This window comes from Dasypus novemcinctus, chromosome 26 (genome assembly GCF_030445035.2).
Source record: "Dasypus novemcinctus isolate mDasNov1 chromosome 26, mDasNov1.1.hap2, whole genome shotgun sequence".
NCBI classification, from domain to species: domain Eukaryota; kingdom Metazoa; phylum Chordata; class Mammalia; order Cingulata; family Dasypodidae; genus Dasypus; species Dasypus novemcinctus.
The window spans coordinates 504918-531601 of NC_080698.1; the positions used below are offsets into that span (position 1 = coordinate 504918).

At 41.4% G+C, this 26684-nt stretch overlaps 1 protein-coding gene across 1 annotated transcript in view; it reads right to left on the minus strand.

Annotated features, from left to right (window-relative positions):
- Positions 1–7239: 7239 nt before the first annotated feature.
- The window catches only part of SCN11A (sodium voltage-gated channel alpha subunit 11), a 118674-nt gene continuing 99229 nt past the window's right edge, over positions 7240–26684 (minus strand). Inside the window, exons 25-27 of the mRNA XM_071212271.1 lie at positions 18050–18154; positions 11743–12013; positions 7240–8776 (exon numbers count right to left, since the gene is read on the minus strand). Of these exons, the coding sequence (XP_071068372.1) occupies positions 7746–8776; positions 11743–12013; positions 18050–18154 (1407 nt within the window). The 3' untranslated portion in view covers positions 7240–7745. The remainder of the gene's footprint in view (positions 8777–11742; positions 12014–18049; positions 18155–26684) is intronic.

Consider the following 26684-nt stretch of genomic DNA (forward strand, 5'->3'; position numbering starts at 1 on the left):
TCAACCACCACACCATGGAGCCTAGAGTGTCTACAACTGAAAGCAGGAGGAGTGCATCCAGTATCCATGTGGAATCTAAGCCCCCACTTGACATAGATGTGCAATGGACACAACCAATCCAATGTCCACAGAGAAAATGTGGAATGGGTGTGGGAAGGGTAGCCATGGTGACTGCTGGGTTTGGGGACTGGGAGGAAGAGATGAGATGTGGAGGCGTTTTCGGGACGTGGAGTTGTCCTGGGTGGTGCTTCACGGACAATTACGGGACATTGTAGATCCCCCCAGGGCCCACTGGATGGAACGTGGGAGAGTGTGGGCTATGATGTGGACCATTGACTACGGGGTGCAGTGATGTTCAGAGATGTACTTACCGGGTGCAATGGATGTGTCACGATGATGGGAGAGAGTGTTGCTGTGGGGGGAGTGGGGGGTGGGGGAGGTGGGGTTGATTGGGACCTCATATTTTTTAATGTAATTTTTAAAAATAAATATATAATTAAAAAAAAAAAAGATTAAGCACTGATTTCTCATCAGAAACCATGGAAAGAAGAAAGTAGTGGGATGATATAGTTAAAGTGCTGAAAGAAAAAAATTGCCAACCACAAACTTTATATTCAACAAGAACCTTTCAAAAATGAGGAAGAGATGAAGACATTCACAGATTAAAAAAAAAAGCTGAGTGAGTTTGTCATCATTAGACCTCTCCTTAAGTAACGCTCAATGGAGTTCTTCAGATGGAAAGGAAAGGACTCTAGACAGTGGGTCAAGGTGGCATAAGAAATAAAGACCTTTGATAAAGGTAACCACATGGGCATTTAATGCCAGCACATTGTATAGTATTTTTTTGTACCTAACTCTGCTTTTACGTTTTACATTTTCTAAAATGAAAAGACATAAAAAGTCATGATGAATCTTTGGTTTTGGACATCTAATGTATGAAAATATAATTTGTAACAAGTACAAGAAAATGGTGGGAAAATGGGGAAGTATAGGAACAGTGTATGTGCATGTTTTTGAAATTCTGTTGGTATCAAATCAAATATGGTTTTAAAATTTAGGATGTTATATTTAAGCCCCATAGTAACCATAGAAAAAAGATATGAAAACTATATACAGAAAGAAATGAGAAGGGACTCGAAGTGGTACAGTACAAAAATCAAATAAATATGAAAATAGGTATTATGGAAAAATTGAGTCTTAAAAAAAAGACTTAAAAAGACCAAATAGCAAAATAGCAGAAGAAATTCCTGAATGTTCAGTAGTTACTTTAATGGATTAAACTTTCCAGGGAAAGACAGAAATTGGCAGAATGGATTAAAAAGAATGAACTAACTATGTGCTATTTATGAGAGACTCGCTTTAAATTCAAAGATACAAGTAGGTTGAAAGTAAAAGGATGGAAAAAGTTACCATGCAAATAATAAGCAAAAGAAAGTTAGGGTAGCTATACTAATATCGGATAAAAGACTTTAAGTCAAAAAATGTTATGAGGGACAAAGCAGGACATTATGTAGTGATAAAAGGGTCAAATCAACAAGAAGACATAACAACTATAAATACATATGTATCTAATGGCAGAGGTGCAGAATATATGAAGCAAATTTTATATATTTGAAGGAAGAAATAAAAATTGTACATTAATAATAGGAGACTTCACTATACCACTTTCAGTAATGAATTACAAAATATGGATGCAACCCAGGTATCCATCAACTGATGACTGGATAAGTAAAATGTGGTTTATACATACAATGGAAAATTATTCAGCTATAAAAAAGAATGAAGTTCTGATATGTGAGACAACATAGGTGAATCCTGAAGACATCAGGTTGAGTGAAATAAGCCAGACATGAAAGGACAAATATTATATGTCTTGCTGATGTGAAATAATTAGAGTAAGCAAATTCATAGAGTCAGAAACTAGAATATAGGTTACCAGGGGCTTGGGTGGGGATAGGGATGGGAAGTGAATTCTTAAATTGTACAGAGTTTCTATTTTAGGTGATGGAAAAGTTTTGGTGATAGATGGTGGTATGGTGGCACAACATTATGAATATAATTAATAGCACTGTAATATATGTTTGAATGTGGATATACGAGGAAACTAAGTCGTGTATATGTTACTAGAATAAAAATTTTAAAAACAACATAGGACTGTACAACACAAACAGGAAACCCTAATGTAAACCATAGACTATAGTTAATAGTACAATTAAAATAATATTCTTTCATCAGTTGTAATAAATGTATCACACTAATGCAAGGTGTTAATAAGAGGGAGGAATATAGGAACGCTGTATTTTCTATATGTTTTTTCTGTGTACCTACAACATCTCTAATTTTTAAAAAATGTTTCTACCTAATGAAACCATTACGAAGAATAAATGAGTTAAAGCTGGTAAAGTGGCTACCTGGCCCACAATAGCTACTCGATAAATGTTAGCTCTTCTTTGCTCACTGCCTCTTTGATTATTCCTTGTGAAGTGAAGCACAGGATTGCCCATTGAATGACCCTGGAGGCTATATCTGGGTTGCCAGGCAACGAGCTATCTGGGACCATTGGCTCCCCCTCTGAGCAGGAGGAGATGTACGAGATTTCAACTTCCCCAAGGGCACAGGGTACTAGTAGCTGACGTTCCAATACAACTCCCCAGAAGAGCTGGCATCTGAACCCGGATTGTTTAAGAGCAAGTTATCACCCTTGCCCTGTGAAAAGGTGCGAAGGCAGGGGCCAGGGTATTTTCCTGGAACACAAACCCAGGGGCCTGCTCCTGCATGCCTCATGGTGGTTTCGCCAGTAAGCCTGCTCTGAGCTCCTACTTCCTGTTGCAGTGTTTGCTCTCCCCTCCCTCCCCACAGCTCACGCCCCCTCATCTCTATTCTCTGAAAACAGGCATGTCCACAGGACATCCTCACATGGGCCAACCAGCATCCTAAATCTTCAAAGTAGAATTCATTTTTAGCCTCCATACTCATCAAAGCAAATGAGCATAAACTAAAACCTTGTCCCTTTTGTACTCATTAACTTGATGACCGCCATCATTCACATTTCTCAGACCAAACCTTCTATGGGTCCCTGAGACTCCTTCCCGTGGCCAGCGGTTGGCACATGGCTCCTGGAGCCTCACCATGCCTCCTCGCTCGGTCCTCCTTCCCTGCCAGGACCAGCAACGCAGTCTTGTCTTCCGTTCTACTCTGCCAACTTCGCCTGGCTCATTTTCCCCTTCTGCTCAAACAGCTTCACTGCACCCCTCTTCTGAAACATGTTTAATGCCATGTTTTGGGGGACTCTTTGAAAAGCTGGATGTTTCCATGATTTGGTTCCTCCAGCTCCATCCTATACTCCATGCCTGGTCAGTTGGGCGGTTTGCACATTCTCATGCTTTCTAGCCTCCATGGTTCTGCCTGTGCAGTGTCCTCCGCTTCAAACACCCTCCTGAGCCATCTTCACCTGTCAGAGTTCTGCATATCCATCACGCTCCTCTCAGACGCCCCTCTTCCATGAATATCTACTCATAAACTTCCCTCATTTTCACCCTCAGAGTGCTGGTCTGCCTTTGGTTTCTGGCACTTGCTATTTTGTATTGTGTCATGGTCACACCTGCCTAACTCACCTCCCAATTCGCGAATATGCGCTTGAGAGTAAGGACCATGCCTTTTGTTAGGATGGGTTTACACCAGGTGTACTGCATTTGTCCTCAGGAGCACATCTGTTGGTTGACTTGAGCAGGGCCAGTTTTCCTGGAGAAGGGAAGACTCAGAGGACAAGGGGTTGCCTTCAGGTGCCTGGAGGTCTTGCCAGGAACATTCAGCTCAGACCAACACCTCTGCTTCTTGGGGCATCCTGGGTCCTCTCACACTGAAAGTTACCTCCGGGGAATATGAGCTCTCTGGCACCCAAGCAGAGTTTGGGTAATCCACCACGTTCTGCCTGGGTTCTCCTCCCCACCGCCCTCTCTGGCTCTTTGATGCCAGGCTCACACACAGACACTATACGGTGCTTGAAAAAGAACACGCTGGGCATTTGCTGCCACCTAGTGAAGGAAGCCTAGCTCAGCCTCTTGCTAAAACCAAGCAGATCCTGTGCTCTCCCAGCGGGTGGCTCCAGGAATCCAGCCCTGGCCAAACGGGACCATCTGGGGATGGACAGGGGTATGTGAGAAGGGCCAAAGCTTCTGCTCAGAAGAGCACATCTAAGCCTCTTGATGACAGCTGGAATGGACAAGACCATATCTTTCTGGACCTTCCCTGCCTCCAGCTTGGAGGGACCCCTACTGGAATAATGGCCAGCCATCTTTTTCAGGAAACTTGGTGGGAATCCATAAAACTCCAAGAGTTCATCATCAGAGGCATCTCTTAGGGGAGAGTAGAAGACCCCAGTACCTCAAGCAGAACTAGACTGGGACTCCAGAACTGATGAATCCCACAAGACCCTTGGGGTCTGCACAAGAGCCCTATGGTCTGTCTCAAGGTTGTCCTCATCCTGGGACCATCCACTGCCCCTTCCCCAGCATAGCACAAAAGCCCAGTCTTCGCCGGCTGAGTGGCCATATGCAAGTTAGAGCCTCTGTCTTACCATTTTAAAATGGGATGGGAGTTGAAGAAGGTCAACCACCACACCATAGAGCCAAGAGTGCCTACAACTGAAAGCAGGAGGATTGCATCCAGCATCCATGTGGAATCTAAGTCCCCTCTTGATATAGATGTGGAGTGGACACAACCATTCCAAGGTCCACAGAACAAAGGAATAGAGTATGGATTAGAGTGGATTTACTGATAATCTATTCATGAACTATTGTGATTAGTAATCCAAGAAAATGTGGCATTGGTGTGGAGAAAGTGGCCATGGTGGCTGCTGGGGGTAGGGAATGGGAGGACGAGATGAGATATGGAGGCGTTTTTGGGGCTTGGAGTTGTCCTGGGTGATGCAGCAGGGACAGTTACTGGACATTGTATGTCCTCCCATGGCCCACTGGGTGGAACGTGTGAAAGTGTGGGCTATGATGTAGACCATTGACCATGAGGTGCAGTGGTGCTCAGAGATGTATTCACCAAGTGCAATGAATGTCTCATGATGATGGAGGAGATTGTTGTTATGGGGGGAGGAGTGGGGTGAGGGGGGTGGGGGGTATATGGGTACCTCTTTTTTTTTTTTTTAAAGATTTATTTATTTATTTATTTATTTCTCTTCCCTCTCCCCCCACCCCAGTTGTCTGTTCTCTGTGTCTATTTGCTGCATCCTCTTTGTCCGCTTCTATTGTTGTCAGCGGCACAGGAATCTGTGTTTCTTTTTGTTGCATCATCTTGCTGCATCAGCTCTCCGTGTGTGTGCGGCGCCATTCCTGAGCTGGCTGCACTTTCTTTCGCGCTGGGTGGCTCTCCTTACAGGGCACACTCCTTGTGCATGGGGCTCCCCTACGCGGGGGACACCCCTGTGTGGTCCGGCACTCCTTGCACGCATCAGCACTGCGCATGGGCCAGCTCCACACGGGTCAAGGAGGCCCGGGGTTTGAACCACAGACCTCCCATGTGGTAGACAGACACCCTAACCACTGGGCCAAGTCCACCGCCAACCTCATATTTTTTTAATGTAATATTAAAAAAATAAAGACAAAAAAAATGAGATGGGGAAGCAGATGTAGCTCAGTGGTTGAGTTCCTGCTTCCCACATACGAGGTCCTGGGTTTGATCCCCAGTTCCTCCTAAAAACAAAAACAAACAAGGAACCCAACTCTCAGTGGGAACAGATGTAGCTTAGCAGTTGAGCCCCTGCTTCCCACATACAAGGTCCTGAGTTCAATCCCAGGTACCTCCTAATAATAAAAAGGGATGCACCTTCCTCACTGGAGCATTGTGATTGCAAATGAAGCTATTCATGACAATTGCTTAGCCAATGCCTGATGCACAGCAACCACTAAATAAATATTATCTAATGGCATTTTTATTTTGCTAACTCTTCAGAGAATTGGCTGTCTACAAAATGCAAGCCCTGTACATGAATACATCAAGTCACTGCTGGATCTTGTACCCATTGAAAACAGGCACCTCTTCAACCACAGGATCCCATGCTGTCCTTCCTTGCACCAGACAATAGGGGCAGGTCAGAAGCTCGGACCTCAGACTCCATGCTGCCAGAAGACAGTGACTGCTTCCACCCATGTCTGAGTGGAGTGTGCAGAGCTATTCTTACTCTCTACACCCCAGTTATCACAGTCTGGCTGGGACTGGCAGCTGCCGGCCTTGTTTGGCTTCTGGGTATCCCCAGCTTTTAAGGTGGTCTCAGACCACCCTGGGGCCAGGCCCCTCGACAGGCCTGGGTTGTTTTCTGAGCTCCATTCCAGGAAGATATTCAGCCAGAACTGAGGGTAGGACTCATCAAATGGCCAGAATCACTGGCCCCATCCTGTGTGCTGCTAAAAGGTTTCCCTCATCTTCCAAGGTGACAGGCTCAAGTCCTACCCCAGTCTTATGATCTGAACTCATGTGTAATAGGATCTTTAAAGATCCTACTTAGATGAGGCCAACTTGAATTAGGATGGGCCTTAATCCAATGGCTGGAGTTCTTATAAGGAAAGGATATCTAGTCAGAGACACAGATGACTGAGCATAAGGAGCAGAAGCCCCGTAGGAGGTGGAAGGAGGCAGGTGACTCTGGGACAGAGACAGAGATTGCCAGCCATCTCGGACAAAGCATGGCCTGTCAGTACCTTGATCTTGAACTTCTGGCTTCCAAACTGTGAGATGACAAATCCCTGCTGTGTAAGTCAACCAGTGTGTGCGTTTGTCATTAGCAGTTCTGGCAACTAAGACACCATTTATTTTGACCAAGGTCAAGTGGGACTTTCTTCGTGACCCCTGCAGCTCACAAGAACCAATTGTGAGCATCTTCTTGTAACTCCATGTTCAGTGGCATCCTGTTGGTAGCTTGAAGTCAATCTTGATGGGAGTATTTATGGAAATCAGTAAATGCTAAAACTCAGGGATTTTTTTTTCTTGGAGAACCAATTAAATAATTACCTCACACCTCTGACTCCAATCTTTAATTCCAAGAAAAGCATCACATTTAAACCACTGAACAATGAGAGGGAATTATTTATGTGCTATCTGAAAGAAATACAAACTGAAAGTCTCATTTTTTATTTTTTCAAATGTTTATAAGAGATTTTAGCTGGTGGGAGATATAGAGCAGTAACTGATATTCTAAGATCATGCCTCTAGCTTTGAAACAAACCCAAAATATTTAACCTTGGTAAAAAATATCTTTAATAAGCTATTCATTTACTGGCAGGTTTTGAATTTTCACTTAACATGCAAATGATCTATATGTGATAAGCCACATTCTTGTCTCGGGAAAAACATCATACCAAGGTATTAGATAATGCACCTAGAAATATATGGAAACACATAATTTAAAACTTTTAATGTACTTTTGTTTCTTTTTATTCTATTTACATAACTTGAAGTTTTTTTTTCCAATCCTAACATTAGTATGTCCTCTGTAGCCCTTTATCATATCTTCTTCCTTACTAAAATAGTACCAATGGTTGCCAGGCAGCCTTATATTATATCTCTGTAAGACTCAATTAAAATGACATGGAAATATTACTTCTCTACTATAGCCAGGAAAAGCAGAATGGCTGGTTCAGCGAGTCCACACTTGCTCATAGGCTGAGCTGTGAACCCCTGGAGCTTCAAGGCTGGGGGGAAGGCTATAAGGCTGTGAGGCAGGGGTGAGGGCGAGGGGCTCAGTCATAGTGGGCCTTGCCCTCGGCCAGCCCGCCGCTGGGCAAGTCTCCGTTGCAGAGCATCTGGAGTGGTGAGTGAGGCCTGTCTTCCAGCGCCCCATTCGTCATCCTCAACATGTGCCTTCGAAAGGCCTTCTGAATCACAGCAGCACACCTCTCCTCTTCCTTCCTCTTGGTGGTAGTGATGATGGGTTCGTATAACTTCTTGAAGGGGTTGGCATCCATGAATTTCTCCTCCATCATTGCCTTCACGCTATCCAGGCCATCGGAGTCACCAAGGACCCGAGTGGTGAAGGCAAAGAGGATGTCCATGCAGTGCAGGCGATCCCCGCTCACCATGGGCAGGTCCATTACTAGAAACTGGAATCTGTTTGGCTTTGCCACCCGCAAAGGCTCAGGCAGAGCATCGGCAAAGTCAGACAGGGCAGAATAGTTGATAAACTGTGTTGCTTCTGGATCGAACTTTTCCCAAACTTCATAGAATATTTCAAAATCATCTTCACCCAAAGGGTCTTCACTTTCTTCTGTGGCTATATTGAAGTTCTCTAAAATCACAGCAATATACATGTTGACGACAATGAGGAAGGAGATGATGATGTAACTGACAAAGTAGGTTATAGCTATGACGCGCAAGTAACACTTCCCCGCTTTGGAGTCACATGAGTCTTTTGATTGCAACATGGGCCTGAGGAGGCTGTCCCAGCCCGCAGATGTGGTGATCTGGAAGAGACAGAGCATGCTGCCAACAAAATTTTTAAAGTTGAATATGTCATCAATTCCAAACGCAGGCTCCACTTCAGAAAAACAATTCATACCAAAAATGGCATAAATAAACATAACCAGAAAGAGCAGAAGACCGATGTTGAATAGAGAGGGCAGGGACATCATCAGAGCAAAGAGGAGGGTGCGAATGCCCCGTGCCGCGCGAACGAGTCTCAGGATCCGGCCAATCCGAGCCAGGCGGACAATTCTGAAGAGCGTTGGAGGGAAAGGAATGTGCTTCTGCTTTTCCAGGGCAGAAATCAACACACCTTAGAAGGAGAAGACCCAGGGAATTTCCAGTCAGTACATTGCATTCAGACCCACACTCAAAATCCCAGTGAAGCCAACTTTTAGTCAACACATCGTAATTTGTGCCCAAAATTAAGAATTTTCTTTAACAACTCAGGGAAAACATCTGTCTGTGCCTTAACAGATAAATAGTTTCCAGGGGCCATACAACTTTAGACTGTGAAAGTGATTGTGGTTAAAATAAGAAGTTTCACTTCCAAATGAAGTCATGCTGTTTTATCTGTGCCTGTGTGTTTCTCAGAAACACACCTGTTTTCAGAATGTGGAAAGTCATGTAAGAGCGGGCAGGAGCTCAGAGAATGTCTAAAATATTGAAGGAAGACAAGGAAAGAAAAGAGAACCCAGGAAGGAGGCTTCAGTAGTTTACAAAAGGTTATTTTTTACTTTTCCTGTGCACTTGAGGTATACTAACCATGCTGGGTATTTAAATTCTCTCATGGGTAACCATTAGTTTTCCAAATTTGTTAAATATTGACCACAGTTTGAGTCTTTTAGCTTAGAGAGCATGGAGAAATTTGAGCTGCCAAAGCTTGGCTTGAGCCTGGGCTGCCAGTGGAAATCGTGGAGCCCCTACCTCCAAAGGTCTTTCAGAACCATCAGGTTGTTAATCACATGGGGAATCTGCACACAGCCCTGCCTGGCACTGGTAAGGACAGCTCATCTGCCAAAAGAACATGGTGTGATGATGGTTTTGGGAAGCTTATCCATAGGCTAAAGCTGTCTTGGATCACTTGCATTTGTAAATGTCCTCATTCAAAGGATTCCTGACAGATCAACTGGGAGACACTTTCTCCGTTATTGTGGACATCCCAGAAATGGCATCTCAAGCAGAGGTTTCTACAAACAACTGAATGTTTGGGCTAAAATATCACCCTGTTCTCTCATTGCCTGCTCTGCAGGCAAGTGATACAAGGACTTAACTCACCTTTTGGCCCAACTATCACAGAGCAGCTGGAAAATGCCTAGCACAAGCAAGGCTTTGCTTTCACCCTTGGAGCCCTCTAAAGGCCATTAGGAGTCATTCTGGTATGGGAAACCAAAATGCATCTGCTGTCACCTAACTAAGGAGATCTAGCTGATATGATTCACTGACTGACCAGTTGTGCCAAAGGCAATCCATGCACTCACTGGGCAGTCAACACTGGCAAGACGTTGAATTTACTAAGTGACACTTCAGCAACAGCTGGAGGAGGTCCACATTTAAGGCTCGCCTCCTAGAGGAATATTTCTTTGACTAATCCAGCCACAGGGATCTGTCCTTTCTCTGAACTCACTTCTGTGAACCACGTAATTTTGGTGTTCAGTTAATTTCCCTATCTTTCTTTGACTCTTTGAGGTAAGTCTTAATAACAGAACTGGAGTGGAAACTCCCAGAGAAAGGTTCCCTTCAACTTATGCTCATTTTTGTATTTCTCTAAGGGCTTGACCAGAGTGTGAGGAAGCATAGAGGCTAAGTGTGCATGGCACTGACACAGGCACAGAAAAAGTTGCCCACACTGGTGAGTAGAACCTGGCCCAATTTGTGAAGTTTGTTATCCAGGGGAGTACAATGCTATACAGCATGTGTAACTACAAGTCTTCAGAGGACAGAAGTCACAGATATTTGAACAAATTTCACAATACCTAACACTGCCTGGAAGGAGCTCAAAAAATAGTGGCAAGAATGAGCTGCTCCCTGGCTATTGGGGGGAGTGCTCCTTAAAGTCTCTGTAGAGCTGCCCCAGACTCATCCTACCACCATTTCATAACTTTCACTGCCGCTGTCAGTTTCACCAGGGCTTGTGATTGGAATTGACTAATAAAGATTAAAGACCTATTGAACTATAAGCATGCTGAATGATCAATTACTAGACTTTATCTACATAAAGTTCATAGTCAGAAGAAGACTATTAAATGTATCCTTCATTTCTTGTTCTCTGAAAGACTTGCATTGCTATTGTAGCAATAGGAAGTCAAATATTTTGATGCAACTTATCTGTTTGATGCATCTTATCTTTCTGAGAGCACACAAAAGCTTCTACTTGTCAAGTCAGTTTTCATTGTCTTTATTGCCTTTTGAACTATATAAAGGGATCCTGGGCAGATTTATACTATTTTAAAAGTCAAATTAATGGTTTAGTTAAATCTAGACTTCTAAAACCCAGAACAAACTCTTATGGTTTAGCAAAGAAAAATTTCATGTTCACAGTTGCCAAATGTATGTATGTGTGTGTGTTATTAAAAGGTACCTTGAAATAACTCTTTCTTCCCCATTCTCCTTTCATAAACCTTATGGTCACCCCCATCTATATACTGATTAAAGAGTGAGGTTGATGACTAGTTCAGAGTCGGTGAGAGAAGCCTAGTTCACACTGTGGTTTAAGTTAACATGAGATGCAGGGCAAAGAGAAAGTACTGCCTGTCCTCACGTCACACCTTGGAAGCCCACTCTAAATGGGTCCTGGGGACCCTGGGTAGGAGGTGAGCAAAGACAGTATTGACACAGGGGTGACAGTAATTGTGGTCTGGAATCCACTTTGAGCTTTGAACAAAGGAAAAACATGAGAAACTAAAAACTTTATATAATGCTCATCAGAGCTTATAGCTGACCGGAAGTGTGGCACTTCAGCTAGGCTGCCCGGATAAAGCAGTGCCCCAAACAACTTCCAGGTCTTGCTTTTCCTGCCTCCATTGAGTAAGTAATCCTTATCATTACTTAGTTCTCTATTTCAATTGAGCACACAGTCAAGGGAATGGACATTAAGCCCCATAACGGGACAACCTTCCGACGGAGAATGGCATTAGTAGATCTGTCTGTTTTCAGAGACCATCTTAAGGCTAATTTGCTACTTCATGGATAGTTTGGACTTATCCAAAATGACAGAAAGACTGACAAATTTACTTCTGGCTCTCAGTTTAAAGCCCCTCTGCTGCAAATTTTACTTACTAACAATGGAAAGAACCACGACCACACAATCAAATAAATTCCAGCCATTGGTGAAGTAGTATTGCCTCAAAGCAAAGATTTTGATGAGGCACTCTACTGTAAAGATGACGACAAAAGTCAGGTTGAGTTGCTCAAGGATGTTCTGCCTGGACGGAGACTGATCCCGGGACTCGGCCATCATGCAAACCATGTTTAGGGCAATGAGGCTCGTGACGAGGACGTCAAAGACCTGGTTTGTGACGAGGTCAAACACAAGACCTTGGCATTTGTTCTGAGGAAGAAGAGAAATCGTAGGTCATTTTGCGTTGTAAGGATGAAATTACACACATAAAAATGGCCAGGAATACAACAGAATTTTTGTTCTCTCTTACAAATGCACTGACACTTTCAAAGGCAAAGAAATTCTTGTAGATTCCTAGTGCTGCCTTACTTATTTTCATTAAAACTTAGTTAGGTAACTGGTTATAAGCTGCTTAGGCTTATAGTTTTAAAACCATTTACATATATATAAATTAAAATGTACATTTAAAATTCTTATTAACATACTTTTCATGTGATAGATGACATTTGCTAATATAAAATAGTTCACACTGGATTTAATAATAATAATAAGGATGAATCTAGATCTCTGTATTTCATCAGTTTCTGTCTTTTGACTTCAGTGATATTAATGCAGAGAATACTTGCTCACATAAGTATGTTTTTGGACAAAATGAAATTAACATCTCCAAGGCTCCATTTGTCAGTTCAGAATAATCAGATCTTATATATCTAACCAAAACTCTATATTCAACCAATTCTTGAAAGCCAATTTTCTAATTCTTCTTTACTTGAAATAAGGATAGAAAAATGGGTTTCTGATGCATCAATTATTAAAAATGGAACAGAAAAGCTGATTACTTCAAACAATTGCTGATGATGAACATAGACTTGTTTGAACATATATGAACATATATGGTCGTACTGCTCGCAGAGTGAGTACACGCTGGTCCTAAGCCAGGTTTGCTTGCCTAATCACCCACGAGCAGCAAAATGACTATTACACTATTTCCTTTAGTCTAAGTGCTATGAAGCACTACTTTGTCTTTACTTGGTAGAAAACAGTTCTTAAGACCAACTCAGGAAAACGGACTTGGCCCAGTGGTTAGGGCATCCATCTACCACATGGGAGGACTGTGGTTCAAACCCCGGGCCTCCTTGACCCATGTGGAGCTGGCCCACGCGCAGTGCTGATGCGTGCAAGGAGTGCCCTGCCACTCAGGGGTGCCCCCCGTGTAGGGGAGCCCCACGCACAAGGAGTGCACCTCATAAGGAGAGCCACCCAGTGCAAAAGAAAGTTCAGCCTGCCCAGGAATGGTGCCACACACACGGAGAGCTGACATCAGCAAGATGACGCAACAAAAGAGACAGATTCCCATGCCACTGACAACAACAGAAGCAGACAAAGAAGAACACGCAGCAAATGGACACAGAGAATAGACAACTGGGGCGGGGGGGGGAAGGGGAGAGAAATAAATAAGATAAATCTTAAAAAAAACAAAAGAACCAAACAACAACAACAACAACAAAAAAAAAGACCAACTCAGCCACTGAAATTGTATGGCAGTTCTAGTGGCAGTTTTACTATACCCTGATTATTTTTAAAAATATGTATATATTAGATTAGTTTATATTCTCATCTAATCAAAGTATGCATTCGTGATTCTATTTAGAGAACTCATCCCATGGACCCCTAAGTTAGAGAGGGAAGCAGATGTGGCTCAAGTGATAGGGTTTCCACCTACCGTATGGGAAGACCCAAGTTCAATCCCTGGGGCCTCCTGGTGAAAAAAAAAAGAAGAGAAAGCATGCCTGTGCGGCAAGCCAGTGCCCACGCAGCAAACCAGTGCCTGTGCAAGTGAATCACGCAGCAAGATGATGACACAACAAAAAGAGAGGTGAAGGGGTGAGTCAAGGTAAAGCGCAGCAGAAACTAGGAACTGAAGTGGCACAGGTAACAGGGACCCTCTCTCCACATCAGAGGTCCCCAGGACCGATTCCCAGTGAATCCTAGAGGAGAAAAAATGAGAAGACCAAAAAAGAAATAGATGCAGATGATCACACAGCAAATGGACACAGACAGCAAAAACAGCAGGGTGAGGGAGGGGAAGAGGAGAAAAGAAAGAAATAAATCTTTAAAAAACAAAAAAGGAGTTAGAGAGTGTTTGACTGTAGGGGACCTGGGAGGGTTAAGTCTTTCCTTCTCATTCGCGGAGCCCTTCAGCCAGTCAGAGAACATGAGGGTGCGGCATCTTGGAGGGCGGCGATGAGATGTGTTCCGAGCCTGGTGAACAGGGGGTGCCAGGGTCCAAGGACCATGGGGCATGTGGAGCATGGGTTTGGAGCTCAGGCACAGAGACTGACCTACAGATATGTTCGGCATCGTCAGTACAGCTGCGAAGAGGAGAGGAGGCAGCCTTTCAGCACTGGAGGCACGCTGCGTTTAAGTCAGTGCCTTTCGAGCCATGAACTAGGAACCTTAAACTTTTACCGAAGAGCTTGGAGAAGACATTTGAAAGTCAAATGCATCTGTTATGTTGCAATATATCTGGAAAGTCTGAAACGACCTGGAGAAAGATACTTTTAAGGGTTCTCTTCAGGGGAGCAGAATGAGGGGGACAAAAATAAAGGTGAGGAGAGTAGTGTAGGCCTTATAGCTCAACTCTAATACTTGGACAAATGGAGGAGGTTGAGCATCAATTACATAATGTGGTGGATGATCAAAAAGGATGCCAATGCCATGGAATGCACAGTGACTCCTGCATCTCAGTACGAGTTTTAAACCAAGTAATGAAGCCATCCTCTGGGGATACTTCAGGAAGAATCAGAACTTATTCCAAATCCCTTGCTCTGTTGTTGGAAATTAAAAGCAACATTGTTCAGATTAAAACAGTTGGATTTTTCCCTCTATGCAGTTGCTATTCAATTGTTTCAAAGGTCAAAAGATATTTAGATTTAGAGGTTTTTAAAAAAATCTCTGGGGAATAGACAAACAGATGGAAGGATGGATGGATGGATGGGTGGATGGATGGATGGGTGGATGGGTGGGTGGATGGATGGGCAGACGATAGAATGTTAAGGCAGGTGTGGCAAAATATTAAAATTTAGTGGGTCTAGGTGTTGGGATGGAGGAGGTATGTTGAACTTCTCTGTACATGTTTTGTATTATTTCTGAAACTGTCTTGTATATTTGAAATTATTTCAAAATAAAAAGTTTAAAAAATAAATCTCTGGGGAGGTAAAGTTGTAGGTAAAGGGTTGATAGTTGATTTGAAGTTTTAGCCCAGACTCAGGGCCTGAGGATATGACACTGGAATTATCTCATGTAACACTTCCCTCTGGAATGTAGAAAGTTAAGAAAAATGTACAAAGTTAACTGGTGAGATTGTACTTGGTTCCTTGAATTCTTCACAATGAAACCTCAATGGGTGAGTTGTAGCGGCAACTTGCAAATATGCTATGAAAGATTAGGTAAGGGGAAGTGGATGTGGCTCAGGCGATTGGGCTCCCACCTACCACATGGGAGGTCTGTGGTTTGGCTCCTGGTACCTCCTAAAGAAGATAGCAAGCTGGTGTGACAGCAGGCACGGCAAGCTGACGCAACAGGATGATGCAACAAAAGACACAAGAAGAAAAACATAATGAGAGACACAACAAAGCAGGGAGCAGAGGTTCTAGGTGCTGCCTAAAGAGGATGAACAGGATAGCAAGCTGGAGCAACAGGCAGGTGTGGCGAGCTGATGTGGCAAGATGATACAAGAGACACATAAAGGAAAACATAATGAGAGACACAACAAAGTGGGGAACGGAAGTGGCTTAAGCGGTTCGGCACCTCCCTCCCGCGTTGGAGGTCCTGGGTTTAGTTCCATTGCCTCCTAAAGAAACAAAGAAGCCACAGGAAGTGCAAACAACGAGGTGGTGGGGATAAATAAATAAAATAAATCTTAAAAAAAAAAGATTAGGTAAGAAATGGAGGTGGTAGCTTCCCCGAAGTAAAGCAGCCCAGGCCCACTTCAAGCTCAGTTCTTGCAGCTGAGCGTGTCCTGTGACGGAAGGGCTCAAAAGCTGACTCTTTCATGTTGTGGCTTCTGTGTGGCTGTGTGCCGCACTGTTTGCTCCACATCCTTTGTGGAGTAAGTGGTAAAGACGGGGTGGGGGGATTGTGCCTTGTGGATCCTCTAGACAATTCCAAACGTAGGACCAACTAGCATTTAGTACAAGACTGAACAGCACAAACATGTAAACTAGAATTCCCTTCGTCTTTTTTATTAGCTAAAATTCAAATAAGAACTTGAAAATGAAATTAGTACTGGACAGGGAGATTGGTAATTGGTACTTAAAAGCTAGATTTGACTGATGTAAAGTGAAGTCCCACATACAGTTGACAGATTAAACTTCCCCAACTATAATCTTATCTTTAACCTCCTGGTCAAAAAGCCTACACTGTATAAAAAATAAATTCTTAACGCTTTGCCCTGACATTCACAGACATTTTTAGTACAATACAAATATTTAATCCTAATGGAATGGACTCTTATCTATATCCTAAAGAATAGTCTTTCATTCTACAAATAATTACTGAGAACACACAAAGCGCCGGGCTTTAATCCAAGTTCTGGGAATACAGTGATAAATTAAATATATCTGATCATTTTGAGTCTTGTGTTCAGAATGAAAAGTTCCAACTACTTTACATGCAACAGCTCTCAAGTCCTTCTACCATGCTGCTTTTCCCAAAATTCCAGGCCCCATTCGCCCTCTGGCTTTGAAGTTTTTCAAAGTAAGTGGTCAGGGCAACCAACTGTGCCTGATGTGCTGCTACTTTATAATCTATGCATTTCAGTTCTTCATTTAGACTGCAAGCCCAGAGCAGCATGGGATGCTGCTTCTGTCTTACCTCTTTGTGACAGTTTGAGAATATTTATAAATCCCCAAAAAGAGAAAGGCTATGTGTGTAAACTAATCTCTTCCTCTGGGTATGAGACCCTTCAATTGCATTAAATTCAGCTGAGATGTCTTTGATTAGGTTACCTGTTAAGGTTAGGGCTTCTGATTTGACCACATTAGAGGGCGTGGTTCGGTTGAGTGCCTGCCTCTTGCTGGGTCTGACAGAAGTGGACACAGAGGAAGAGGGAGCACAGTTACTCTTGATCCAGCCATGTGACAAAAGAAGAAGGCTCAACCAGCTGTAGCCCGGTGGAGAAATGAGGTATTGTGCCTGACAGCTTACAGCTGAGACTGCAGAGGGCAGCGGGCCTGCTCTAGGGAGCCCTGTGCCCGCTGCAGCCGGAATGGGGAAGAAGCCAAGCAGTCCAGCCTTAGGAGGGAGCGGAAGCCGGGGAGGCCGAGCCAGCGGGGCTCGCCGCCATCTTGCTTCAACACGTGGCAGCTGGCTTGGTGAGAAAGCAACCGTGAGCTGGACCTTCTATGGCCTGTAACTATAAGATGTTACCTTAAATAAATACCCTTTGTAAAGCCAACAGTTTCTGGTACTTTGCATCAGCAGACCTCTGGCAGACTAATTCAGCCTTATTACTGAGAACAGGGGTCATCAAACTACACTTCACAGACCCAAAGTGGTCCCCTGCCTGTTTTTGTACAGCCCATGGGCTAAGAATGGTTTCTATATTTTTTAATGGTTGGGGGGAAATCAAAAGAAGAATATTATCTTGTGACATATGAAAATTACATTAAATCCAAACTTCAATTCTCTTACATAAAGTTGTACTGGTACACTGTCCCATCTGTTTGTGGGATCATGGGTTGCGTTTACACCCCAGTGGCAGAGTTGAGTAGTTGCAACAGAGCTTGTATGATCTGCCAAGCTTGAAATATTGTCTGTCTGGCCCTTTACAGAAAATGTTCATATAGAAAATTAATCATAAGTACTTGTGAGTGTGAGTCAGTACGCATGACCTCAAACATACCAGAAAAAGCTGGCAAAAGACATTTCAAATACATTTTAAATTTTTGACAAGATGAAGTGAAAACAGACTGCTAAGTTCATATTGCAATGAGTATATACCAAGCACTTAACGGTGTGCTTATTAAAAAGCAAATTAAAGTTACTGCCTGGACTCCTACTGTTGAGTATGGATGTCTAATTTTCTTAAGGACTTGAGGCATATCAGCACATTTGGGTTTTTATTGAGTTCTTAGAGAATAGAAAATTAGATAATAAAATAAAGGAGATGGCATTGCCGAAATCTGAAATCCTCATAACCATTTGCACTCATTTAAACACTTACAATTATTCAATTGCTCTTACCTGAGGCCTTGGAATGGGCTTTTGAGGTTTTCTGGATCCTAATTTTTTCATTGCATTATAGTATTTCTTCTGTTCATCTGTCATAAAAATGTCCTGGCCCCCTAAGTATATGGAGAAGATGAGAATTAATTACTTTTTAAAGTTTTTTTTGGAAATAAATTCTGAATGTTTTAATAGTTTTAAAGTTATATTACATGTCTATCAACAATTCCTGGAATTCTAATTAGAGGCAAATGAGGCTGGGCTCTATAAGACGATACAAAGAAAATGGGTTAAATTGAGGAATAAGGGAAAAATAAGCTTATTTTTATGTTATAATTCACTTTTATAATATGAAGATTACAAATTCTTTGCAAGTCTCTGAATAATCTTTACAAAAATGAATCTATTTTAGTACATAAACCAAACCACAGTGCATAAAAATAGAAATTAATAACAAGTAATAATAGTTCAAAAATCCTATAAAATGCCCACTTTAATTCTCTTAAATAATGAATACATGTAACAGTACTAATAAAACTTTACAAAACCTGTCCAAAGCCATTCTTAGGAAAAGAAAAGAGAGAGAGCTTTAAATATTTTCACTACTGAGCAACAAGAATGGAAAAATGAATTAGGATTTTCATTTCTGGAAATTCGGGGAGCAAAACATCTAGAAATGTTGGACAAGATATAACAGAATTCTTTTTAAATGTCTAGCTGAACTTGCACAAAGTAAGAAAAGTCTCCAGGGTCTGAGAATCAGGAGGGATCAAAACCCAGGATGGTCAGTTAGCGGCAGCCGAGGCGGGCCTAAGGGCGTTGCGAATCTCTGTAAACAGCACCCCGTGTTTAGCAACCACAAGGGTCAGGATAAAAGCAGTGGCCTAGTGAGAAGGGAGGGCTGGAGCAGACGCCCCTGGAGGGGCCTGGGGCTCTGAGGCCTCCTCCAGGGAAGGGTGGGGAAGGGAACAGCGCAATCGAAGTCAGCAGGAAGCGGGTTTGCCTCGACCTGGGCTATGAGTGAAAACCAAGCCTTCCCTGGTAGTTCATGACTCTAGGCCTTGATGGGGTTCTGGAGTTTGTGTTTCACCTCTAGTATGAGCCCAGAATATACAGCCCAAGACATTAATCTAGAAGTGAAACAGGTTGTTTCAGGGCACCCAGAAGAAACAAGTTTTTCAGTAATCATATTTGCCATGAAAATATTAAGACTGTATTGTGGGTAAAGAAAATGAGTAATTGTGGAAATCATTTCCAGGGCCTTTGAAAACCAGGCTCCTCAGTATAGAAAGAGGACATACAGATGTTCTAGCAATGAGGTTAAGAAGAAACTTTGCAGTCCTGAATTTGAAGTAGCTCTGTCCACTGAAAAGACCTAGAAACAATTACTAATAAGCATTCCATATTGTGGTCTTGGATTTCTTGCTAAGGACACCAGCACTCTTTAGAGAAATAGCTGATTCCAGATCTGGGGCAGGAAAAGTGTGACCTAAATCTGGACCATCTTGTGATTCTAGAGAACAAGGAAGTTATCAAATGGGTGGACCTCATCTGAATCCTGATTTTAAAAAAAAACAAAAAACTTTAATAGAAATAAATAGATGAATGAGTAAAATATAAATATGCTTTAAAAATAAAAGACTTAGGGAAATTTCAACTGACTTGAAATGATTTGATAGCATTAAAGACAGTGTTAAATTGTTTTAGATGTGATAATGGAATTGTGAATATGTTTTAAAAAGAGGTATGTTCTGGCAGTGGACTTGGCCCAGTGGTTAGGGCGTCCGTCTACCACATGGGAGGTCTGCGGTTCAAACCCCGGGCCTCCTTGACCCGTGTGGAGCTGGCCCATGCGCAGTGCTGACGCGCGCAAGGGTGTCCCCCGCGTAGGGGAGCCTCATGCGCAAGAAGTGGGCCCCATAAGGAGAGCCGCCCAGCGCGAAAGAAAGTGCAGCCTGCCCAGGAATGGTGCCACCCACATGGAGAGCTGACGCAGCAAGATGACACAACAAAGGAAACACAGATTTCCGTGCCGCTGACAACAACAGAAGCTGACAAAGAAGACGCAGTAAATAGACACAGAGAACAGACAACTGGGGTGGGGGTGGGGGGGAAGGGAGAGAAATAAATAAATCTTTAAAAAAAAAAGAGGTATGTTCTGAAATATTTATGTATGGAATGATGTGCTGTCTAGAATTTGCTCTATAAAAAATATCCAGGGGCAGGGTTGGGTTAAGGGCAGAGATGGCACAAGGACAGTCTCAAGTCAATAAAAGCTGTGCTGGGGAAACGGACTTGGCCCAGTGGTTAGGGCGTCCGTCTACCACATGGGAGGTCCGCGGTTCAAGCCCCAGGCCCCCTTGACCCGTGTGGAGCTGGCCATGCGCAGTGCTGATGCGCGCAAGGAGTGCTGTACCAACAGGGGTGTCCCCCGCGTAGGGGAGCCCCACGCGCAAGGAGTGCACCCATAAGGAGAGCCGCCCAGCGCGAAGGAGGGAGCAGCCTGCCGAGGAACGGCGCCGCCCACACTTCCCGTGTCGCTGACGACAACAGAAGCGGACAAAGAAACAAGACGCAGCAAATAGACACAGAAAACAGACAACCAGGGGAGGGGGGGGAAATTAAATAAATAAAAAATAAATAAATAAATCTTTAAAAATAAAATAAAATAAAATAAAAGCTGTGCTGGGTGATGGGCATTTCAGGTTCATTGTATGGTACTCTTGTGCAGTACCATACAATTGAAATTGAAATTTCCCATAATAAAAAGTAAAACAAAACAAAAAGGTGCTGATCAAAACAGTGATTTCAAATGCCAGCTCAGATGGCAAGTATTGACTGCAATCAAGCTGCATATTACAGAGGTGACTCTACATAGCACACTCAAGGCATAGCAGCAATATAATTGCATTACACAGTGAATGGCTCTCACAGCAGAAACAAAGAAGCCTCGTGTCAAGGTGCATTGTGAAAAGGCTATAAGAGTTCAACAGGAAAATAAAAAGTGCCATCAACAATTAGGAAAATGAAAGCTGTAAGGTGAATGTTTAGTTATATGACATTGAGATTGAGAGAAATGTCTTCAGGTTATAAATGTAAGAGAAGAATCCAAAAAAGGACAAAATTTGGAATTTGATTCCATAAAATTTCTGAATGTCTGTAAGTCAAAACTTTACTACAAAAATGTAAGAAGCAAGTCACAAGTTGGACATACTATGTAAGACACATAAGAAAAAATGACAATCTCAATTTTAAAAATAGTAAAGAATATAAACAGATAATTCTTAAGGAAGAACTACTTAAGGCCATCAACCTGTGAAAAAGTATATAACCTCACTAATGGTCAAATAAATGAAAATAAATCAGGAGGTAATATTTTTAAACATAAAACTAGAAAAGATAAAGATTACAGTACTCAGAATGATGAGAACAGAGAAAACAAGCATTCTCATAACTTGCAGAAGGAGGGTACCCAGCACAGCATATCTGCAAGGTAATTTAACAAAGCATCTTAAATGCCTTAAATATTCTAATTTTAGGAACTTATCCTAAGAAAATAATCAGAGATATACAGAGAGTTTCAAGAATGTTCATGATTGTTTTAGAAGAGCAAGAAATTTGGAAAAGACTTAAATGTCCAAAATAGGGGTATGATTAGGATAAATTATGGTTTATCCATAACACGGAATGTAATTCAGCCTTGCATCAAAGATAATTTCATGAAGTGTGGTCAACCAAGATGGTAGCAAAAGACATTCCAGGATGCCATCCTCCCACAGAATCTTTGCTATCCAATGAGACTGTCTTTCAAAAATGAGGAGGCAAGGAGGCTTGGGGAAGATGGTGGTGGACTTACAGGCAGAGCTGAATGTTCTCACAAAAACAACAGAGAAAGAGCCAAAAGCTGTCCAAAGGACCTGCCTTTGGGGGTCAGCAGACCAGGACAGTGCTGCACAACCCCCAGGAGGGTGAGGGACAGAGAGATGAAGAAGCTGAAATGACAAATGTGAGTTACAAGCCCCCCTTGCAGCTGGGAAGGGCTTCCCTCCCCAACCCCCAAGATATGAAGCTGGGGTAAAACACCTGGCTCATTGCAGCCAGCTAAGAGGGGAGCAGACATCTTTCTCCCTGTCACTGTTTCAAGGGAAAAAGGAGGGAAGGTCAGGTGCTTTTTTTCAGTGGATTCTGCCAGCAGAGCCCACTTTGAATCTCTGGTCTGGAGATTCAACACAGGAACACAAGAAAGCCTAGATTGAAACACCTCTGTGAAAAGGTGTGCTCCTAGGGCCATCTGCTGGTGAATCTGGAAATTGCATGGACAAAAACTGCGCTCTCTGTATCCAACCCCTGGGAGAAAATCTTTACCCCTCTAGTGAATCCCTGGTCCTATTTTGAAACTTTAAGCTGGGCAATTTTAAAGACAGAATAAGTTAAAACAAATATCAAAGAAGAACTGTGAAAAACAACCACAATAGGCAAGTGAGAGAAATTAGCCATCAGAGTAAATTTGCCAACATATTCAGATGCCTAAACATCAGCAAAAAATTACAAGCCAAACTAGGAAACAGGAAGAGATGGCCCAGCCAAAAGAATAAACCAGATATCCTGAAGAGATACAGGTTTAATACAATTAGTCAGTGATAATCACACAACTCTCCTAAATCACTTGAAAAAATTTAAAGAAAATACGACTAAAGAAATAAAGGATCTTAAGAAGACACTGGGAGTGCATAAAGAATAATAAAAGAAAAGTAACAGACCTTATGGGAATGAAAGACACAATGGATGAGATTATTATAAAAATACGTTAGAGGCACATAGGAGGAGATTTGAGTTGCTTGAAGACAGAATTATTAACTTGGAAGATAGACCACCTAAGTTGGAAAAGACAGGAGAACAGAAAGATAAGAGAACGGAAAACATGGAGCAGAGTCAGGGAATTGAACGGCAACACAAAACACACAAACATTCTCATTATTGGTGTCCCAGAAGGAGAAGAGAATGGAAAAGGAGCAGAAAGAATATTTGAGGAAATAATGACCGAAAACCTCCCAACCCTTATGAAGAACATAAATATCAATATATAAGGACAACACACCCCAAACAGAATCTGAAGAGACCTACCCCAAGACACCTACTATTCAGAATGACAAAAATCAGACATAAATAGAAGATTTTGAAAGAAGCAAGAGAAAAGCAAAGCATCACATACAAGGAACCTCAATAAGATTAAGTGCCAAGCATTCATCAGTAGCCAAAGAGGAGAGAAGAAATTGGTAAGATGTATTTAAGTTACTGGAAGAGAAAAACTGCCAGCCAAGAATTCTGTATCTGGCAAAGCTGTCCTTCAAAAATGAAGGTCAGTTCAAAGTCTTTACAGACAAGCAAAAACTGATAGAATATGTTACCATAAGACCAGATTTGCAAGAGATACTAAAGGGGTGCTGCAGCCTGAAAGAAAAAAACAAGGTTGAAAGATTTGGAGAAGAGTTTAGAAAGGAAGATTATTAGAAAAGGTACACTAAAGGATAAGAAGACAGACAACAGAATGATATGGCAACAGAGAACTGAAGGACAAAATGGATGAAGTTATGTCTTTACAGTAATAGCACTGAATGTTAATGGGTTGAAACGTTCCATCTGAAAGACATAGACTGATAGAATGAATAAAGAAGTATCAGCTGTCTATATGTTGTCTACAAGAGATGTACCTCAGACATAAGGACACAACCAGGTTAAAAGTGACAGGTTGGAAAAAGGTATTCCAGGCAAAGAGCAACTAAAAATAGCTGGAGTAGACCAGATAAATGTTAAATAACATTATAGTATATGAATAATAGTTACTCAGTGCAACTGGCAAACTGTTCCTGTGATCAGCAGTCTGCTAAGTTTCTTCATACAAAATAAACACTTGCTTTTAATTGAGGAGCACTGGAGAAGAGATATATTTTGGATACTTCATTTTTCTTTAATCCTTTCTTATTCATATTCTTTAATTAAAATAATCCAGCTGGATCAATAATGATTTAGCATGACTACTGTTGTTCAAGATTTTGAGTTTTTCTGCCTGATAAAATTATGAATTGGCAAATTGCTTTCTTTTGTAATTCATTCCAATAAGATGTGAAGAATTCCCAAACAGGAATTTGATTATTTAGAAAGATAGCCTAAATGGAAATTAAATAACTAAACCAACAATTTATTTCATTCTTGGAAATTATTATGTCCAATAGTTAGAGATGTAATATAAAAATTAGAATTATGTAATAATTACTTTCTCTTATATTTGAATTATTATTTATATTTATAAATGTTGCTATGCTATCTAGTTTTTATAATTTATGTATATTAAATCTAATCCGGCCTTGCACTATTGTTTAAAATTTGTAATTTCTTTCAACCTATTTTTCTACTTATTTTACAATTTTATAATAAAGGACTTTTTAACAGCTAAAAAAAGCCCCTGATTATACACTTTGGATAGATCATATGGTATGTGAATATATATCAATAAAACTGCTTAATAAACAATAAATAATTGTGCAAGAATAGCCAGTGATAGCCAGTAGATAGCAGCCATCTACAGCAAGAGAAATGAGAGACTGAGAGGTGAGGAGTTTTGTTTGTCTGCCGGTTTATTATTATTATTATTGAAATCATGAAAATGCTTTAATAATGATTGAGGTGATGAACGCACAACTATGTGATTATACCAAACACCATTGATTGTATACTTTGTATAAATTGTATCAATAAAATTGATTTGAGGGAGCAATTAAGATATTTCAGATAAATGAAAGCTGACGGAATTTGTCACCATTAGATCTGTCCTTCAAGCAATGCTAAAGGTAATTCCTAAGATTGAAAAGAAAGGACACTAGAGAGTGGACTGAAGTGTCAGTAAGGAATCATATCAGTAATTTAAAATGCCGGTCCTATTATCTTATATTTATTGGTACATAATAACTCCACTTTTTACTTCATACATATTCTAAAAGGCAAAGGCAAGAAAAGCAATAATAAGTGTATGGCCATACAATATATAAAGAAACAATTTTTGACAAGTACAACAAAAAGATAGGAGGACAGAGGGGTATAGAAACAGTGTATGTTTATATATTGAAGTTAAGTTGGTATAAAACAAAAGTGATTGCTATCGATTTAGGATGTTAAATTTTAGCCCAGAGTAAACAAAAAATATTCAGAAAGACACAGAAGGGACTCAAAATGGTACAGCATGAAATATCAAATAAATATGAAAGTAGGCAATATTGGAATAATTGGGGGTTAAAAAGATATAAGACTTACGAAAACCAAATAGTAAAATGGCAGAAAAAAGTCCTGCATTAGCAGTAGTGATTTTAAATGTAAATGAATTAAACTCTTGAGTCAAAAGAATGGATAAAAAAGCATCACCCTACTATAAACTGTCTATAAGAGACTGGTGTTAAAATCAATGATACAAGGAGGTTGTATGTGAAAGGATAGGAAAAAATATACCATGAAAATAGTAACCAAAAGATAGGTGGAGTAGCTATATTAATACCAGATAAAATAGACTTTAAGTCAAAAACTGTTAGGAGGGACAAAGAAGGTCATTATATACTGATAAAGTCAATTCAACAGGAAAACATAATAATTATAAATGTATATGCATCTAGTGACAGAGTCCCAAAATACATGACGCAAATATTGACAGGGCAAGTAGTTCTAGATTAATAATAGGAGACTTCAGTAATGGATAGAACATCCAGACAGATCAATAAGGAAATAGAAGACTTGAACAATACTCTAAACCAGCTAGACCGAACTGACATACATAGAATATTTTACCCAACACCAGCAGAATACACATTCTTTTCTAGTGTAGAACAATCATTCTCTGGGATAGATCCTATGTTAGATCACAAAACAAGTCTCAATAAATTTAAAAATATTGAAATCATACAATGTTTCTTCTCTGACCACAGTGGAATGAGCTAGAAATCAATAACAGAGGGAGAACTAGAAAATCCTTTAAAATGTGCAAATTAAATAACGTACTCTTAAACAACCAGTGGATAAAAGAGGAAATCACATGGGAAATTAGGAAATATCTTCAGTAAAATAAAAATGAAGGCGGCGGACTTGGCCCAGTGGTTAGGGCATCCGTCTGCCACATGGGAGGTCTGCGGTTCAAACCCCGGGCCTCCTTGACCTGTGTGGAGCTGGCCCATGCACAGTGCTGATACGTGCAAGGAGTGCCGCGCCACACAGGGGTGTTGCCACATAGGGGAGCCTCGTGCACAAGGAGTATAACCCGTAAGGAGAGCCGCCAGCATGAAAGAAAGTGCAGCCTGTCCAGGAATGGTGCCGCACATACAGAGAGCTGACACAACAAGATGACGCAACAGAAAAAAAGAAACACAGATTCCTGTGCCACTGACAACAACAGAAGCGGACAAAGAAGAGGCAGCAAATAGACACAGAGAGCAGACAACCGGGATGTGTGTGTGGGGGGGGGGGGTGGGGGAAGGGAGAGAAATAAATAAATAAATCTTTTTGAAAAAAACAACAAAAAACTATTCCTTTAAAAAAATATATTATTACAAAGTCAATAAAAAATAAATAAAATAAAAAATAAAAAAAATAAAAAAAATAAAAACGTAACATA